Source organism: Brachyistius frenatus, unplaced genomic scaffold, assembly GCF_029030835.1.
Source record: "Brachyistius frenatus isolate BFR_SWC_R1_liver_20210118 unplaced genomic scaffold, ASM2903083v1 Contig_15, whole genome shotgun sequence".
Lineage (NCBI taxonomy): Eukaryota > Metazoa > Chordata > Actinopteri > Embiotocidae > Brachyistius > Brachyistius frenatus.
This window is the reverse complement of record NW_027210614.1, coordinates 4,858,724-4,877,865: the sequence shown is the minus strand read 5'-3', so window position 1 is coordinate 4,877,865 and position 19,142 is coordinate 4,858,724. Positions and strand designations below refer to the sequence as shown.

General features: G+C 41.9%; 1 protein-coding gene across 1 annotated transcript; it reads left to right on the top strand.

Annotated features, from left to right (window-relative positions):
• Nucleotides 1-17: 17 nt before the first annotated feature.
• mis12 (MIS12 kinetochore complex component) lies at nucleotides 18-3,688 on the top strand. The gene is made up of 2 exons (XM_069693393.1): nucleotides 18-437; nucleotides 2,062-3,688. The coding sequence occupies exons 1-2, from the start codon at nucleotides 18-20 to the stop codon at nucleotides 2,335-2,337; spliced, it is 696 nt and encodes a 231-aa protein (XP_069549494.1). The 3' UTR covers nucleotides 2,338-3,688.
• The last annotated feature ends 15,454 nt before the right edge of the window (nucleotides 3,689-19,142 follow it).

Below are 19,142 nucleotides of genomic sequence, written 5' to 3'. Positions count from 1 at the left end.
AACGTCAACGATTCAACATGGCGCGGGAAACCCGGGAAGAGACGGTGATGGATGTCGGCGAAGAAGTCAGCGGAGAGGCGAACCATCTCCCACTATCGTCTTTAAAACTGTATGAAACACAGTTTTTCGGCTTCACCCCTCAAACCTGCATGTTACGGGTCTATGGCGCCTTCCAGGGCTGCCTGTACGATATTTTACCCGTCGTGGAGAAGGTGTGTGTGAGGCAGCTGAGCAAAGGCGCGTCGGTTGAGGCCGAGGAGCAGCTCCGGTCCCGGGCCAGAGAGTGTAGCCGGAGGCTGCAGCACTTCCTCGAAGAGCGGTTCAAGCAGCTGTGGGAGCGGATGGAGGCGCTGCTGGTTAGCCGCTGCTTCACCGTGCCGCCAAACGTCCTGCTGCCTGAGGACCAGCCACACAAGAGGAGCCCCCAGGACCTGCAGGTGGGTTGGGGGAGCGAGATGTCGGGCAGTATGTTCAGCTCACTGGGTGATGCACACCTCTGATAACTACTGTTTCATTTAGTTATCTACTATAATATCAATGCAGTCCATACATTTGTGGAAACTTCCATAAAGAGATGAGAGCCAAAGTGTTTGTTAGCCCTGATTACACAGTTATCTCCAGTGTTTACAACCATATAGAGTGAAAAACTCTCAAATAAAAACTTAATCTTCGTAGTGTTATGATCCCTCATATTCCTTCTCACTGTAGCTCTTCACAGACACACTTTTATCTGTGAATATATTCTATGTCAAGCTTATTAGTGACTAGAGATCCAAAATTGTGAGTTGTAATGTCACTTCTTGGAAAACGAAAACGGCGAAATCTCAGAACGCCCCTAAAATTTGCCACCAAGATTGTGAAAAATGTGTTATATTTACAAAACTTAGACCAGTATCCTAATCGTTCATTAAGACATAATTTATATTTCCATGAATTGAATTGAATTGAATTGAATTTTACTTTCCGACTCTCACACACTCACTCAAGCAGTGCTGTTGTTTACACTAAGTTTTTTTTTACTTAACTGTTATGTTATCGGGCAGAGACCTAGACAATCCTGCACCAGCAGAGATACGTTTTCAAGTTTTCTATTAATGTATGCATTATTTATATAGGAAGGCTCTTATGGACTAAATAAAAGTGTAAATAGTAATGTCTCCTGGTTTCTCTCACACATACAGATGGTACTCTGTACACAAGGATGATTCTTTGGAACAGAAAAGATATACCTTTTATTTATTGGCAGAAGTTGGTGAATACTGAATGCATTTTTCTTTGTGCTCATTTCACTCAAAAACTTTAATCATTAATCAGGCTTCTGTTTTTTTAAAAGTGACCCCCAACATTTTTGAATGTCTTATTTTCTTGAGAGTGGGATCAAAAGTTTTTATTTTCTACACTTTATACCATCACACAGTTTGCCCACCAGAGAGCACAGGCAAGTGTATTTGGCATCTGTGAAATGTTCTGCTCAGAACATGCTGGTCACAAATCTAAAATATCCCCACGTCATTCACAGAGGCCAATAACGCACTGGCTTGCCTGAAGTTATAGACTGATTTTATATGTCACAGATTAATCAGCATCATTGTGTATGTTAACCAGTTAGTCCCAAGAAGGATCCAAATCCCAAAGATGGTGTTAAAGTTCATTTAGAACTTCCACAGTTCAAGAGCCACTAAATCATTTTAACTGCATCTCACTGTCTTCATCGAAAGATGGAGTTTGTTCAGTTGTCACGGAGATGGGTGTGTTGTCATCACATTATAAAGTGTGGAACTAGACTTGCATGACAGCAGCTAGTTGTTGGTTGTGTATCTCCATCAGCTAATGAAGACAATGACATGCAGTTAAAAGCGACAGAAGTCAAGTCAACATCATATTTTTACCCTATTTGTGTTTCATTTTATGCATTTCATCTGTTCTTATGCATCTCATTTCTTATTATTACATAAATAATTATAAAATATTTTGTACAGTGTTTTATAATATCTGTAGATGTCACAGAAATGTGAGCGAATGTACCGGTCTGTGATTTGACTGTGGTGCTGCTCCGTGCAGGAGGTGCGGAGGCTGGAGTCGTCCCTGGCGGACCTCCACAGAACCTATGAAGCGGAAGTTTGTGCCAAGCAGGCGCTGCAGGCCGAGCTGGAGGAGCAGAGGGAGGTGCAGAAGCAGCTGGATGGGATCAAGGTGTGGCTCAGAGAGCTCCAGGAAGCCTGGGTGAAGGAAGGTAATGCCAACTTCCATGAAAGTTTCCGACAGGTGATGGAGTCTGAAAAGAAGCTGCAGGAGGCGCTCAGGGAGGTGCTGGTCTGCAGCAAAGCACCTCGCTGAACTGAACTCAAATTTGGTTAAAGTCCGTAACACACATTCCTCCAGAACTTTTATAATCCTTTCAGATTTTACTCCGTCTGGTAAAGACAAGCAAATGTCTAAGACAAGCACAGAATATTCAGCAGTGTGTCGGTCTACTTTAAAAAAAAAATATATATATATATTGTTTGGAAACAATAAACCATCAATAAATGAATGCTTCAAGGTTTGTACATATATTAAAATGGCATCAAACAAAGCACTTCTGTTGAGATCTTTAACCTTGTTAAAGAGTGGGTTTTGTCAGGAAGTGCAGCAGTTTTATAGCCTCCAGGGTTAGAAGACAGTGATAATGTTAGTTACCTGTGAAGAAATGTGTAAAATAATGCATGAACATGCTTATGCGTATGTCATAATTTCCTTTCAATACAGAAAGGACTCCTTCTAAACGACAGTCAGTTTAAAGGATTTATTTTTAATATTCACTTCTCTTTCCCTTAACTGCACTGTCTCATGTTATACTGTGTTGACATAACATTGCCATCCCTCTACATCACACAATATTCAGCAGCACAAACTGAAGCCTTGATAAAAAAAAAAATTCTAACTTCGCATGTAACTTGAGGTTGGTAGTATTTTGATTCATTGTCATTTTACTGAACTGCAGTTGATTGTTGAGTTTATTTTGTGTTCCTCTTCTCAAGAGCTTCAGTTTTAAGATACCAGCAGAGGGCGCTCTCGGCAAGGTAACGTCTTCAGTCTAAAAGTCCATCCACATTTGAAGTGTGGTGTCTCTACTGTTAAAACAATAAAACACGTCATGATCAATATTTGACTATGCTGAAAAATAGATGTCGACATGTTGACTGTGGTAAAAGGCTCATTAGTAATTTATCAGTCCTGCAGAGGATAATGCTGTTGAAGTGGTTTGAGAACTTCATATCGATGTTTTCACACTGCTTTTGCTGCGACTGCGACTCCATGTTAATCCATCATAACTCCAGTGAATCCAAGCTGCCCAGAGCCGCCACCTTTCAAAACTACAACAGATACTCAAAAGATAATTCATCTGAAGAACGGTCTAGTTTTTTTTCTTTATTTGACACCTCTGTCCTTTCGGGAAAGGAAGTAATGGTGATTGTTTTTTGGAATTCCTTTAGAATTGGCATATAATGAATTGTATATTTCTAATTGCTGCTTTTATTGTTTACTTTTGTCAGTATTTTCTCTTAAGAGTTTATTGCATATTTCAAAGTGATGAAACGGGCCATTTATGCTTTCTAGTCAGTAGGGGGCAGCATCTGCTTTCGGTGGGATTCAATATTTGTATGTTATTCTGTTCTTCCATTAAATATACTTTTTTCACCCACAATTTGATTTTTTTTTTTTTTTTTATAGCTTCTCTTTCTGTCTTGTGGAGAGTGTCGCATCTGACTACCAAAGCAATTTCCAAATCTTTACAGTAACATATTTTGATTTGAGTACTGTGGGGTAGAGGGATGTGATGACTGCAGAGCAACTTCTTAAAACTTGGGAGGACCAACTATTTCTGACTGATAAGAATTTATCTGGTAAGATGCTTTTTGACTGTAGATGTAGAATCACGCTGATCGATATCAAAAAGAACTGTAGCTGAAATAATTAAGATCATTATTTTATATAATCAATGGTAAGACCTGCTAGCAAGGTGGTCGATGTGATAATTTAATAACCATGTGAGTAAAAATGATCCATCACTGGGAACACAATAAATATTACTGTGTAGTGTTGCTGCAGACAGAGGGTGTGTTTGGTGTCGCTGATGTCTGATTTACAGCCCCAACAAGAACAACTGTAACTGAGAGAAAGTACATAAACAACAACGGGTCAAGTGTAAACAGTCAACATTTGTTTTAGCATTCTTTGGATGTGTGTGTTTGTGTGCGTATCTCCTGCCTGCCTGTTGTGATTGACTTGAGAAATGATGAGTCCAAATGGAGAAGTGTGAGAACTCCTCTCTGTTTGTCTTACTTTGGTAATGAGACCAGCAGCAACATCAATGATCCTCCAGGCTGCGGCTGCATTCTGCTCGGAGGATTTTCTAAGTAATAAACATGACACAAGTCACCAGTACAGGAATCACACTTCAAAACATCAAACCACTTGCTTAAGAGTATTGACAAATCAATGTTCAACTCAGTTTCAAAGAGAAATGAGCCAAAATGACAAAAAGGCTTTAATAATCAGAACAATGAGGTCAAATCAATCCTATTTTAGATTTTTCTTTGCCTTTCACAATAATATTTTAAATTCCAGTCCAGAGACACTGGTCAGTGGTCTCTGTGCTTTTTTAAGAAGTCCAGAAACGCGGAGATCAGGCGATTGACTCGGCCAGTGGAGGATGTTGAACCTCTCCATGAGTTTTGGTGCACTCTGCTGAGTGTGAGCACACAGAAGGCTCCTGTATACCTCCACATTCATCCAGGCTTGTGTACCAATGGCAGCCATACATCTCCAAGCCATAACAGCCCTTACCATGTTTGACAGATAAAGATGGTATGCTTTAGGTCATAAGCTGCTCCTCTTTCTTTCCACACTTTTCTCTGTCCATCATTGTCATAGAGGTGGACTTGTGTCTTATCAATATAATGTTCTGGTCATGAAATCTCCTGGTTGTTAATGAGAAAACATATTTCCCTACGTCCTGTTGAGCATTCTTTACTTGCCGTTCATTCATAAAGAGTTTTTCTTTACTCTGAATTTGTTCCTGCTCGTCTACAAGACTTGTGCTTCTCACCATTTGTCATTTTCTAGTTTTCCTGTGAGCACCTGCTTTTTAGAACAAACCCAGCTTTGATATCATTTTTTTTTTTTTTTAACCCTCTTCAGTACTGTATCCATGGTCACATTTCCACCTCATATAGACAGATGACTCCATCTCAAACAACTCTGACCCACATGTGAGCTCTTTAGCACTTAAACTAACAATGATCAGCACCTTAACTTTAAAATCTCCTCTCTGACGAGTCTACAAGAACAAGGTTTGTATCAGTGTGGACACAGCTCTTCTGTGTGTGTGTGTGTGTGTGTGTGTGTGTGTGTGTGTGTGTGTGTGTGTGAGTGAGTGAGTGAGAGAGCGAGAGTGACAGCACAATAAATGTGAAACCCTGCTGTGCTAATGTGTGCATGTAATACGTTCTAAATCTTGTAAGAAATGTTGTCTAACTCAATGAGGACACAGCTGTATGCAGCTGTCTGCTGGCTGCAAAGACTGAGTTTATGTCTGAAGCCCGCTGGCAGACACAGAAAATGAAGTAATACAAAGAGAAAAGAAGAATCTAATCCACAGGAGGAGGAGCTAAATAAGTGTCAGGCAGTGTGCATGCTTAGAAAGGGAAAGTGTTTATTAGTGGCAGGGAGACCAAATGGAGACAGAAAGTCAAGGAGGAAAGTGTCTTTGGTTTACAGCTCAAGCGTTTCAGACAACTGTTCTAAACAGCAGACAGGCTACATCCTCACTAAGCCTGCTCTCTGAAAATGCTATTTACTTGTAAAGTCAACACGCAGGCTGTTCTTGTCTTTCCAAAACACCACAAGAACATTTGTATTCTCTTCTTCTTCATCGTGTCTTTCTCTGCCAACAACAGAACTGTTCACCACAACCAACATCTGGTGAGCTGGTTCAACTCCTGATGTGGCCTCTTACTCTCGTTTTGCTTTTAACATATTCCTGTGAGTTGTTGTCATGGAAATATACCTGTCGCTTGTTCTCTCCATCAATCAAATGACCTGATCTGATGTTCAGGTGTGAGGATGTGTTGGTCTTGTGGAGGGCGTTTAAAATGCTCACGTGTCATTTTTCAAGTCAGTGGTCGTCGACCTATTCTGTCGTTTTGTCATGAGGATTTGTTGACCTTCAACATTGTCATTTTGAATGCGCTCAGTGTTTCCATCCACTAAAATCTGGCGTTCCACGTTCTCAAATATTCATTTGGGCGGCAGCCTAATGTGGTCTGTGAATGTAGAGCCAGAACATAGAGAAAACATTGTAGCTTCAGGTGTGGCTGGTGAAGATTGAACATAGTATGCGTTATATTGCACTTGTACATCTGCATGTGAGAGGACCAGTTTGGGGGTGTAGGCTCTAGTAGTGAGGACATTTTGTGAGAGGACAATCTGTGTGGTCTGCCTTTTGGGACAAACCTTCAAAGGGCTGTTTGAGGGTTCAGGTTAGAGTCAGGTTTTGGGTCAGAGCGGAGGTCCTGCTGCGATGGTTAGGGTCAGGTTAAGGGGGGTAAGGCATATATTATGTCAAACTGTGCATCAGTCTGTTCAAGTGTTTACATAAGTGAGAGTGAGTACATCTGCATGACGTTAAAGGTACGTGAATAATACGTGCATGAGTGTGTATGTGTTTCTGTATGTATACAGAATTTGTGACTGTATGTGTGAGCATGTGAATCTAAGTGTGTGTGAGTGAAGACAGCATATGGACAGTGCCCTCCTTCCTGTTGGGAGGGGAACAACGTGGCTCTCTGTGAACCACAGCTTGACTTCTGACCTCTCAGGATCTCCCACACACACACACACACACACACACACACACACACACACACACACACACACACACACACACACACACACACACACACACACACACACACACACACACACACACAAGCAAAAACCCAGATACCTACACACACGTACGCAGATATACATCCACCGTCAGCCAGCCAGCTGTCCTCACCGACTGGGTATCCCACACAGAGACAGAGAGACGAGGTGAGAGTGACAGTCAGGCGGACAGACAGGATTGTTTTCTCAGGCTGTGAGAGAGTGACTCTGGAATCCACTCTGGCTTTTTTAAACCCACGTGTCACCCAGCAGGGAAACCAACACAGCAGCAGAACCTCTTTTCCTATTTCAAACAACTGTAGGTCACTGCAACGTCACCAGTTAGGGGGAAAGAAAGCCTCCTTTCCTTACTCAGCTGTGAGCGATCACATTCACTGGCTGCCATTTGACCGCAGTGAAGCCGATAGCAAATAACTGGAACCAAACGTTTTCCTTTTCCATTCGTGACATCTCAAAGAGACTTTTGTTTGTGTGTGTGTGTGTGTGTGTGTGTGTGTGTGTGTGTGTGTGTGTGTGTGTGTGTGTGTGTGTGTGTGTGTGTCTGTGTGTGTCTGTGTCAACGCTCAGGTTTTTTTCAGTGCATATTTAAAGCAAACAATACATTACAATAGTATTTGAACTGCTCAATGTGTGCATTTGCTAAAAAGAGTGTGACAGCATCTTATAACTTTGTAACTTTAGGTAGGTGTTTTCTGAGTTCACACCTCACATTAGCGTGCGTCTCGAGTCACTTGTGATCGGATCTCACTTCCCCTCTCTACTTGCAAATAAGCATGCAGATCATGTAAATCAAAAAAGTAAACAAACACATGAACACACGTACAGAACGTGAGTCGAAGCAACAGGCGTTCAATACAATGAGACATCCTTGGTCACTGGAGCCTCATTTTAATGTGCCATCTATTAGACATTTTCACATTTGTAAATGTCTCAACACTCAAGTTTATAATCCACAACCTCCATCAGGTACAGATGTCCGTCCAGGCTCAGTATACTTAGTTATTCCAGCCTCTTTGAAAGGGCTCTGCTCAGCTGCATTCGACGGATCGCACAGGAGATATGTTTTTGGTAACAAAAATTAGATGAGCAGGTAACGATCTTTAGGCGTAGGACCTGTTTGAGTCGAGGGAAATCAACACAATAAACTGAGCTGTGGTGGTAACGTGGAAGCACCAGATCAGATACGAACACAGGAATGTGGCACAGATAGCTGACCCAGACATCCCTCTCCCCAGCAACATGTTCTAGAGGTGTTTCCAGGTCAGATGACATATATAATCTATCTAGCATGTTCTGGGTCTACTCAGGGGTCTTCTACCAGTTGGATGTGCCCAGAAAACCTCCAGTGGAAGGCGGCCAGGAGGTATCCTAATCAGATGCCCGGACCACCTCAGATGGCTCATTTCAACATTAAGGGGAAGTGGCTCTACTCCGAGCTCCCTGAGGATGTCATAACTCCTTATCCAATCTCTAAGGCTGAGCCTGGCCACTCTGTGGATTAAACTCATTTCTGTTGTTTGTACCCACCATCTTATTGTTTCTGTCACCACCAAAAGCTTGTGACCACATGCAGGAGAGGGTCGATATGTATCGACTGGTGAATCAAAAGCTTTGCCTTTGGGCTCGGCTCCTTCTCCACCAAAACGGTGTGGTGCGGTGTTGTACCAATTCATCTATCAACCTCCTGCTTCATCATAAACTAACTCAAGAACAGGACCCAAGATACTTCAACCCCTTCACCTGGGGCAGCAACTCCATCCCAACCTGAAGGAAACAAACCACTGTTTTTGGTTGTATATAATTCACATGTAGCAAAGAGGGTCAAAACTGGCCACAATATATTCCATACTATGATTTCAGAACTAGCTCACCATCCATGTGAGAATTCCTTAGCAAACCCGCTCCTGTCTCTTCTGGGCATGCGCAGGAGGCCACATCAGCCAACAGCTTTGTGCAATTTCAGCCAAGCTGCTTTCTGCTGTTTTTGGTGGCATTATTTATTGTTTACAGAACAAACAGGAAAAACTGACTGGCAGCAACTGTGGAAGATTTTCAAAAACAGGTCAGACGCCTGTGATGACGACCCTCAAACCTCACTTTGAATTCTTATAAAGCCACGTTTTTCTTGCCACAAAGCAGCAGCAGACCACCATTTCCAAGTTCATCTACATCTGCATTTGGTGGTTGAAAACACAAGCTTAATGAGGACATAAAAACATGAAAAGATCACTTCAACATTTTGAATTTAGCCACATCAGTATGGAAATTGAAGGGCTCAGTGTTTTTTCAGCTTTGCATTGCATGCCCATCTATGAATCTGCTTTCAGTCAGCCTGGCTTTTGGTTTCTATGCAGTTAAATGCCTTGCTCAACAGCACCTGGAACTGAAACTTTTTCTAATCAACTTCAGCAACTCCCACATGTGTACAGCATCCATGTCTCCTTTATGACACCACTACTCTGCATCTAAATACATTATGCTTATATTGGACTACTGTGTTTCAGTGCAAATATATTAAACTTCATATAGTTTGGAGTAATTATTTAAAATTCTACAGGATAATTCAAGTTTATAAAATGTCTGTAAAACATGTTGACTGTTATAAATATTCCAACAAACGATTTAGATTTGTCCCGTAACACCTGAATTTATATTCTGCGTTGCCTCCAAAGAGACAAATAACAGCAGCACACCTTCGTCCTCCGACTGCAACTACATGATCTTCTAAATGCCTTGGCAGTGAATACCAGCTACAGTTAGAGGACAAAAAGAGGAAAAAGAAAGGAGTAGCCTGTTGATGAGACAGAAAAAAGGACAGAAGTGAGGTGAGAAAAGAAAAGAAAAGAAAAGAAAAGAAAAGAAAAGAAAAGAAAAGAAAAGAAAAGAAAAGAAAAGAAAAGAAAAGAGAAAAGAAAGAAAAAGAGGTGATGAGGAGCAGAGCAGCAGCTGGCAGGTGTCAGGAGTCACAAAGGACCATCTGTCCATCGAGTGCCATCTCCACACACGCTACATTAAACTTTCTTCCTCACAGCAACGTGCCTCGACAAAGCCGCTTTCTTTCATTTCCCCTCAGTTGTCTCTTTGATCTTGAAAAGGAACTTTTTTTTCCTGTCCACTGACTGATTAGATGTCTGAGTCTGTGTCAGTTGGCTGTTTACAGTAAAATACAACCCGTTGGAGTCAGACTGACCGTCGATAATGAATCGAGGATTGTGACAAAACAGTGGACAAACCTGGACCTTGTGTGTGTGTGTGTGTGTGTGGTACGTTTGCTTCTCCTCTGAACCCTGCAAGTTCCTCAGCCACTTACCCAGAAAGACCTGCATACAGGCACACACACACATACACTGGGCTGACCCCTGACCTTTCACCTCAACTGATCTCCCTCTTGGGAGTTTTTATGAGTGTGAGCAGCGCTGGGACGACATATGTTAAAAACTTCACGCATGTAGAACCTTCGATCTCAAGTCAGAGTTCACAGTGGAGTGTGTGAGCGAGGAGGCTGCCTGGACATCTCTTCATCTGCTTCTTAGTTTACAGTGGCGTGTCTCCGAGACAAAAAGCTACTACATGGCCAGAAGTATGTACACGCCTGGATGACCGCCTCCACCCTCCTGGGACATCTTTCCACAAGATCTCAGAGCCTGAATGCAGAGATTTACTCCCATTCAGACACAAGAGCAGGAGTTGACTTACAGTCTGTATTCCAATTCATCCCAAAGGAGTTTGATGAGGTTGAGGCTCAGCACGGGCAGCTTGACATATTCGGCACAAAACTGACACCATTTTGTAATTGATCTTATTTTTTTGGCCGGACAACAATGGGCGTACCGAAACTGTTGCTACAAAGTTGGAAGGAGAGAGTTATAGAACGAGGAGAGCAACTTTGCAGACAAGGTCGGGTGAGATAAGCTCAGCATAACAGGTTTCCTCATTACTCTCTAAAAGTAATTACTGTAAATACTCTCTTGCTTGATCTCTTTTTTGTAGGTTTAAACTTTGTTATGCTTTTTTTCAAAGGTCTGGCATGACATACTTAACATCCTGTTGTCATTACCTACGTGAGCTGCATCTCTCTATGTTGGATATTGATTGATTTGTAGATAGCCGTGTGTCTGGTATTGGCATGCTGTCAATTTGGGTGGTAGCCTTTTCCATTTAAATAGAGAAAAATGAATGAACAGATCCATTTCATTGCCACAGTACCATTATTATGGCAGTACCACCAGCAGCACCAACTTCAAGCTCAATACTTGAGACAAGTCTTGTCGATGCGCTGCTTCTTCTAATGGCGTCCCACATCTTTTTATATTGTGGCCACAGTTCAGATGGCATTGCTAGATTCACACAAGTTTCAGCTATTTTATGTGTTTTCTAAAGCTGACTTTGGATTTTTGTCAGACCAAACAACACTTAAATACTTCGTCACTTCCTCTCCCCGTGTACTTCTGCAACTCATTTTCACTTCTCTTCCGGTTCTTCTTTTCTTTTATTGTTTAATGGGTGACGACAGCCTCAACTCCGTGTAATTGGTCTGAAAGACCAAACCATCCAAAAAGTTATTTCACACTGCAAGTGAACCGAACGAAGGTTCAGTTTTATCCGGACCGAGACCACCTTTTCGTTTTGGAAAAAGATTTTGTTCGTTCATTTGAGACTGTAGTCCGAGGCATCTTTCATATCTCCTGTATTGGTTTGGACCAAATGGAAAAGTCCAAACAATGTGGCGTGAAAGTACTGAGGACTGTTGTCATTCTGCAGTATAATTCAGACATGATGGAGGATTCACTGTCAGAATGCATCCCCCCAAAAAGTAAATTTATATCACATAAGATCTTCAAAACTACGACTGGTAACAGACCACCTAGTTGACTGGTTTACAGAGCAGCAGCATGAGACTATCTGAGACACAGAAACAGCTTCTGGTCAAGTGATCTGCTGAAATTTGTTTTTCAGGGCAGCTCAGACGTCAGCTGGATCTCCCTCACACCCTCTGACACACTCTGTTGCGCCCCCTCTCTTCTTCCTAAAACAACTCTCTATTTCATTCCTCCTCTACCGCGACCCCTCACTGCCCCCCTTTCTCTCGCTCCTTCCTTCCCCATCCAGCAGACAGAGGGCGGATGCTGGCAAACACTTCCTCTCTCCACGAAGGTACTTCCTGTCTCTGGGAATCCATTTCCTGCTCGCAGATACTACAACAGCACTAAGAGCATTCCTCGGGGGTCTTTCTATCACACACACACACACACACACACACACACACACACACACACACACACACACACACACACACACACACACACACACACACACACACACACACACACACACACACACACACACACACACACACACACACACACACGCACTAATACAAGTATATATGTCAGTGTCAAAATGATCAGAATGATCTGACCCCATGATGTCGACATCGAGGCTCTGTTGGGTCCATACCATTAGCTGCACGGCTTCTTGTTCGTCTTCTTCTTCTGCTTCTTCTCTTTTCTTCTTGTTTATAATAGGTTGTCGGGGTCGTTGTCATGTGGCAGAACAAATCTGGACCAGTCAGATGCCTGGTGGTTTGCATGACAGATAAGAATCAAAACATCTAAAACTTTACATGCTTTTAAGGATTGTACATTAGCCTGGTTTGACTTATGGCTCATGCTGTGTGTTTTTGTGTATGATTTATTTTTCTTGGCTCAGGGTCATTCGTATTGGCAGAGGGTCTACTTGTCAGCAGTCTTCTCCTGGAAGTCAGATGTTTGTCTCAGAGCTCAGTTCATTCTAAATGGGCTTCTTCTCCTGCTGTATGTAGTTTTCCGTTGGAACAATTTTGAGGCTACTAAGAGCTGACTGTGACTTTACAAGTCAAGCTCAAACATAATTTCATTTCAATTGCCCTATTTACTTGCAATAGTCCAATTAAATAATAGCTTTTGGCTCGAAAAGACCTGAAAAAGAAAAATGTGGAAGTCAAAGACAAAGTGTGTGTAATTGTATGAGGAGAAAGAGTGAAGATAAGGAAAGTGAGAATGAAAAATAGAAAGAGTTCTTGGCAGGAAACAGGCATGGTTTCCTGTATGACAGAGGAGGTCCCCAATACACACAGTCTTGTTTCTAATCAGTGGCAGTATTATCTAGACTTACAGGGGGGAAGTGTTTATATTTGTCTAAAAGGTTGGACCACCACTCCAGGCTGGAAATGACACACAAAAGAAAAATATATCAGCAGAACACCCCGTCTCTATATACATACCTGCAGACACACATGGCATCAAAACATCCAGTAAATGTATTTTATATGTAAATTGTAAACAGCATCATGAATGCGCGCAACCATCCTCACGTCATAGTGCTCTCTCCTTCCCGTCTCTCTCTTTCGCTGCTCTTTTATTTGCGATGGACTTGATGGTACAAAAAGCAACTCAGATATTTAGGTTTCAATGTAGAGCTCAGCTGAGTCACAGGGACAGACAGGAAACGGGCTCCTGCAGGGACACATTACTCTGCCTCACTGCTGTGTTTGGGGGAGATATCTTTGTGTCGATGAGGCCTAATCTACTGCAGATAAGAAGTGTGGACATGGCCGTGTGTGAACTTGAAACCTTGTGGTTTACTTCAAATTATTTTTGTGTAGTTAGCTTCAATAAAATATGAATTTGTCCACAACCATGTGTTTAACACTTACATTTATTGACTAATCAGCTCCAGAACACATACATTTTTTGCTTTTACAAGAGATTGTGTGACTTTTTGTTTGGATTAAAATTTCTAACATTGCTTCTGTGCTCTCTCTATATAAAGAAATTTAAATGACTAAAAAAATGGAAAGTTACCACTTCAACAGGTTAGTTTTACTATTCCCCTCCCCACTACATCCCTGTTGTTTTGTTATATGACAAAACAAATTCATGTCATTGCAGAATGACAGATTTTTTTACAAAGTAATCGTAAATCCAAACACTGATCACCCAACTTTGATGGAGAAACCTTGTGTGGCCCTGGGCCTGAGCCAAACTATTGTTTTTATACCACACAGAAAAATAACTGCATACATGTGTATGAGTAAATGGGGAAATGATCCTGTTTTTATCAAGAAAAACAGACTGCACAAGCCGAGACTTGTTGATGAAATATATAAAGGCTGCAAATAATACTTGTAGACTGTAGACACTGAAATTCTCACTCGTGTTTCCCCAATCTGATTAACTCCACTGCCTACAACTCATAAACTCATACAATCTCCTCACAAGCTTATAGTAAAGTGTATTTTTCATATGCTACAGTGTCTTGCTTGCTGTTAACATATCCCTGCTTGCCATGATCATATCCAAGATAGAGTTGACTGTTTTCAGTGTTTACATGCTCCAACCTACAAGAAGAAAAGTAATAATGTCTGTGAGGAAACGGCCCATACAGGAGGGTCTGTTAGGTCTTTTTAAGTTGTGTGGCTGCTGGTGCGTTTGTTCATTGTTGGTCCAGCCTCCTCTCTCCCATCTGCCGCTACTCATTAGCATGGAAACAGGACCGGGAGCATTTTCACACATACACACACTGGCCATTAATCAAGAAGTCAGACCAGGGTCCATTCCCACACATACACACCACACACATGAAAACAAAGACCATGCACACACACAGACACAATGCCTTATCACAGAAATATCCCAGAGCACACTTTACTAGATTTCGACCACTCCTCTCGTCTCGGCGGATCAGAGCTGGAGACCCAAATGTTTGTTTGTCAAATCTGCCAACAAAGTGACGTCTCAATTGCTCATTACGTGAAGTGATGACTGCTCCCTCGTGGCACTGTGAGTGAACATGAGAAGATTTGTTCCCATCAGCTGTTCTCCTTTTTATCTCCCTGGGATGAACTGGCAAGTATTATTGTTTGAATTTGCTGTCTAATTTGTCTACCCTTCATGAATGGCCACATTGAAGAGAAGAGTGTATTCCCATGAGCTGACCACATCATGTGTGAGGGGTGCGGAGAGGCAAGCCAGCACACTGTGCTGCTGATGGAAACTCCTCCATGTTTGGAAATATAAATGTGTTCAGAACTTTAATTTGATAAAGTTACAGAACGTAGATTTAAAGCACACAGACAGCACACCGATTAAAAGCACTGCAACAAACAGCTCAAACAAAAAAACAAATATCTTTCAAAAAAATTAAAACAATACATAAAAAGTCATGTCATTTAAAAACCTCACCATTTAAAGTTATCTTTGAGTTAAGGCCTTAAATTGGAATATTTTCAAGCTGCCTTGATTGGTGCAATTTTGCAATTGTTATTAGAAACCACCGGAAATAAGATAAAAATTGGAGATTTGACTCTTAAAAATCCAGTTCAATCCTCAGCACGACTTAGTGCATAAGCTAAACATGAGAAACTGAGGCTGTGTCTCAGCTCGTGTTCTTCCATTACTGCACTTACATGTAGTACACTACACAGAAAGTTACACGACTGTAACATTTGAACACATCACCTGTGGAAACATCTGCTGGCTTTGTTTGGTCATTTTATTCAAAACCTGATTGTGTTGTCGTGGCCCCTTGTTTCACGCAGACACACACACGGATGTCTTCTATCCGACAACAGTACAAGTGGTACTAAGTAAGAAATCAACCCTTTTACCCTGTTAACACTTCCTGTGTGTTTAAATGTGACTTGTGAGTTTTACAGCATGTGATCACACTTCAGTTTTTCACGGCAAACTTTCCACGTCTTCTCTAGTGTCTGACATCAAACAAAGATAAATGTTTCCTGCCATTACGTCCTCTCGCTCTGTCTCTAAGTAAGTATATGTCATAGGACTTTTATGTCAACTCGGTAGTTTAAAGGGTTGAGAAGAAATCTGAGGGGAACATTAGGAACACTTTGGCTGTAGAAGTCTGTTTCCAGGAAATATCCCGCACCACTGCAGAGAGAATCGATCACAATAGAGATGTGCAAATGTTTGTCCAGCGTGGCGTACTCTGGACTTTCACCTGTTCAACAAAGTAGCAATCATTCTGTCAGACGCAGGTAAAGCTGCCTTTTCTTCACACCTGCTGCCTAAGAGTTGAACACAAATCAAACTCACCGCAGAAAGAGAGAGAGAGATAGAGAGACATCTGCTGTCTCTGTCTCTCTCTCCCCTCCTGTGTGTCCTCTGTGGCAACATCTGCTTTCTCTGCTGCTCGTTCCCATCATGCGGTGGGCGTGTCCTTTGTGTTGCCCCCCAGCTTCATTGTTGTAGCCAATCATTGTCCTCGCCAAGCTGTTCCCACGATGCACCAGTAATGACCAGAAGGTGCTGATGGGAGCTGGTGTCTCTGAAGGAATGACTCTGTCTTTACAACCGCTTCAACCCCCATGGGAGAGATGACAATAAACAAAATACAAACAAAAACAATGCTCTCAAAGAGAGCTGAGAAATGTGGCTCGGTTTAATTGCTTCTGACTTCAAACTACACCCCAAATCTACGATTTAAAAAGAAAATGTGTGAACGTTAGAAAGGGGGACAAAAATATTAGAGACATGTTCTGCAAATATTAGCAGAGTCAGAGAGAGACAATCAGGAAAAGAGGAAGAAAGAGAGTGTGAAGTGAGTGAAAGAGAGAGTTGGAGCTCTGGGAAAAGATCAGAGCCTGGTCCCTGGGGAGCTGCGACAGATGAAGTAGCTGAATAAGCTGTCTGTCATTGTGTGACTCGGGCTGCTGTGGTCACTTCGTTTGTTCAAACTCAACAATGGAGGAAGGCTGAGAGAGAAATCTCTGTTTTCCCACAAGATTTAACCCAAAAATCTCTAGTCAGTGATGCTCTGTGAGTGTGGGGATTTGTCCCAGTGACAAATTGAAATGCTAATAATAGACAGAGTGAACAGCGGTGCGGTGTCAGTGGGTCACTGTTATGATGCCGTTTCTTGAAACTGTGAATCAGCAAAAAGGCGAAGACATGGAGAGAAGAGAAGGCTGGACATTTACTTTGTGTTTCAATAAATCAATATACTTGTAGACAAGACTGTCACGCACTGCTGTCATGTGCATAGTGATCAAGTGGTAGTAGATGATTAAGCTTTAGTACTTATGCCAATTTGACACATGAATAGTTTAGAAACAGCAGAGTAAATCAAGTTTCTCATAATCATTGTTTTTTATTATTAATATGTTAAAGAAGCCACAAAATACTGTTATTGTCTTTTATTCAAAGTGGGACAATGTCCATAAAGCGATGCGATGAAAATGTTTCTGCAACATGTTTGGCTGATAAATCCACATTTACTGAAAATTGAACTGAGACAATTCTTCAACACATTGAACTGCATCCAAAATTATTGTACAGGAAAGAAGGTACCAGAGCTGGATTAAGTCTTTATTTAGTTCATTTTGTCTTTTTAGGCATCCAAAGACCTGGTTTGTGTCGTGTTATTCTTTGTTCCTCAATTCCCAGAATAAATGTTTTAGATAGATTTCATTAAGAATTCTCTCCAAAAATGAGCATGGATCCTTTTTAAGTATTGATTATCAGGCAGTACACCTGCACATATTGTTGAAGGCATTGATAGGTAGGTTGCTCTAAGCATCATGGAGAACTTGCTATAGTTCCTCTCTTGACTCAGGCCATTTTAGTTGCTTCTATCTCTTCTTGTAATCCTAGACTGACTCCATGATTTGGACAGACCATCTGTTGCAGGACTCCTTGTTCTGCAAAGGAACCTTTATGATCATCTTTCTGACTCTTGCTGTGTGTTTGAGCTTGTTGTTATGCTGCAGAATTACCTTCGAACCAATTAAATGCCTCTGATGCCCTGATGATGTTCAGTGGTGGGTAGAAATCGAAACATCTGAAGTGGCTTAAACCTTTGCTCAGTACCATACAGTATGTTCATTGGGAATTTTATGTCTTTATTATAGAAATGATAGGAAATGAGGGTGGACACCTTAAACCCTTCGAGGAAACCCCAGTTTCAAAGGCTTTCAGTAAGGTACTGGTGGTGTGTGTGTGTGTGTGTGTGTGTGACAGGTGAGCGGAGCACAGACAAAAGAAGAGTCAGTGGTGAAGTGTGAACTTTTTTCTTCCCTCCCTGTTACCCTCTTCCCACTAGTCTGCCTCTGTTCCCCTCCAAACACACACCAACACCAGCAGAGAGTGACATGCATGTTTACATACAAGAACACACTGGCACACTGGCACACACACACACACACACACACACACACACACACACACACACACACACACACACACACACACACACACACACACACACACACACACACACACACACACACACACACACACACACACACACACACACACACACACACACACACACACACACTTATACATTCACATAGATTATGCGAGAGAGCAGTGTATGAATGGACAGATTAATCAGATTATAGCAGAGACACACTTAAACAGCCTGTTCCCTGGATTAGCTACGGTCCTGCCTACTCCCTGTCAAGATAATAGGTGTATGAGAGTATAGACTGAATGAGACAATACATCTACCGACACATACTTATATTTCGTGAATATTTATGTTCACATTTTTTGTTGATGTCATCAACATTAGGCATGATCCATGACTGTGTTACCCGGCAATGGAAGTCCTGAACCCTACAATATGAATCTAAAAAAGCTAACTCTAAAATAGAAACACAATGTTCACGTATTGGCTGCAGGATGAGTGCCATATGAGAAAGAGGAAAAACTCCATGTGAATGTTGGACTGACTGAATAAACATTTCCCCCTATATATTAGAGTATGAAGAAGTTTCGATTTCTGTCTCAGAAGTTCAAAGAGTGCTGTTCTTTATGTGCAGCAGGGCAGCATATGGCAGCCAGTGACCAGGGCTTTGTCTGACTATTGACACCAGAGAGATGCAGAGAGGGAGGATGCGAGTGTGTGCGACTGTTCGGGGGCCGGAGGACAGCCTAACAACAACAAAGGACCAGCTTTAAGCCTGTCTCCTGTGATTTTCCAACTCAGCGAAAAGCTATTGTGGCACTGAAAAAAAGTTAAGTTAAAAAGCTTAGCATGGTATGTGCTAACAACTGCTCGCTGCTTGTGTAATACAAGCAAATACTTTTTGAGCAGCCACAGTTGCAGTCTTTGAAAGGGCAACCGTCACTGTGTCTAGAGCCGGTGGGCAGGTCACGGGTACGATCTGCTGGCCTGTTCACTCAGATGAGATGTGAGGGACACGT

What these genes read in the sequence shown, in the direction of transcription:
- mis12 (XM_069693393.1), top strand. Translation starts at nt 18, where the DNA reads ATGGCGCGGGAAACCCGGGAAGAGACGGTGATGGATGTCGGCGAAGAA. An exon ending in GGAGCCCCCAGGACCTGCAG is followed by an intron (nt 438 to 2,061) that starts GTGGGTTGGGGG and finishes TGCTCCGTGCAG; the next exon opens with GAGGTGCGGAGGCTGGAGTC.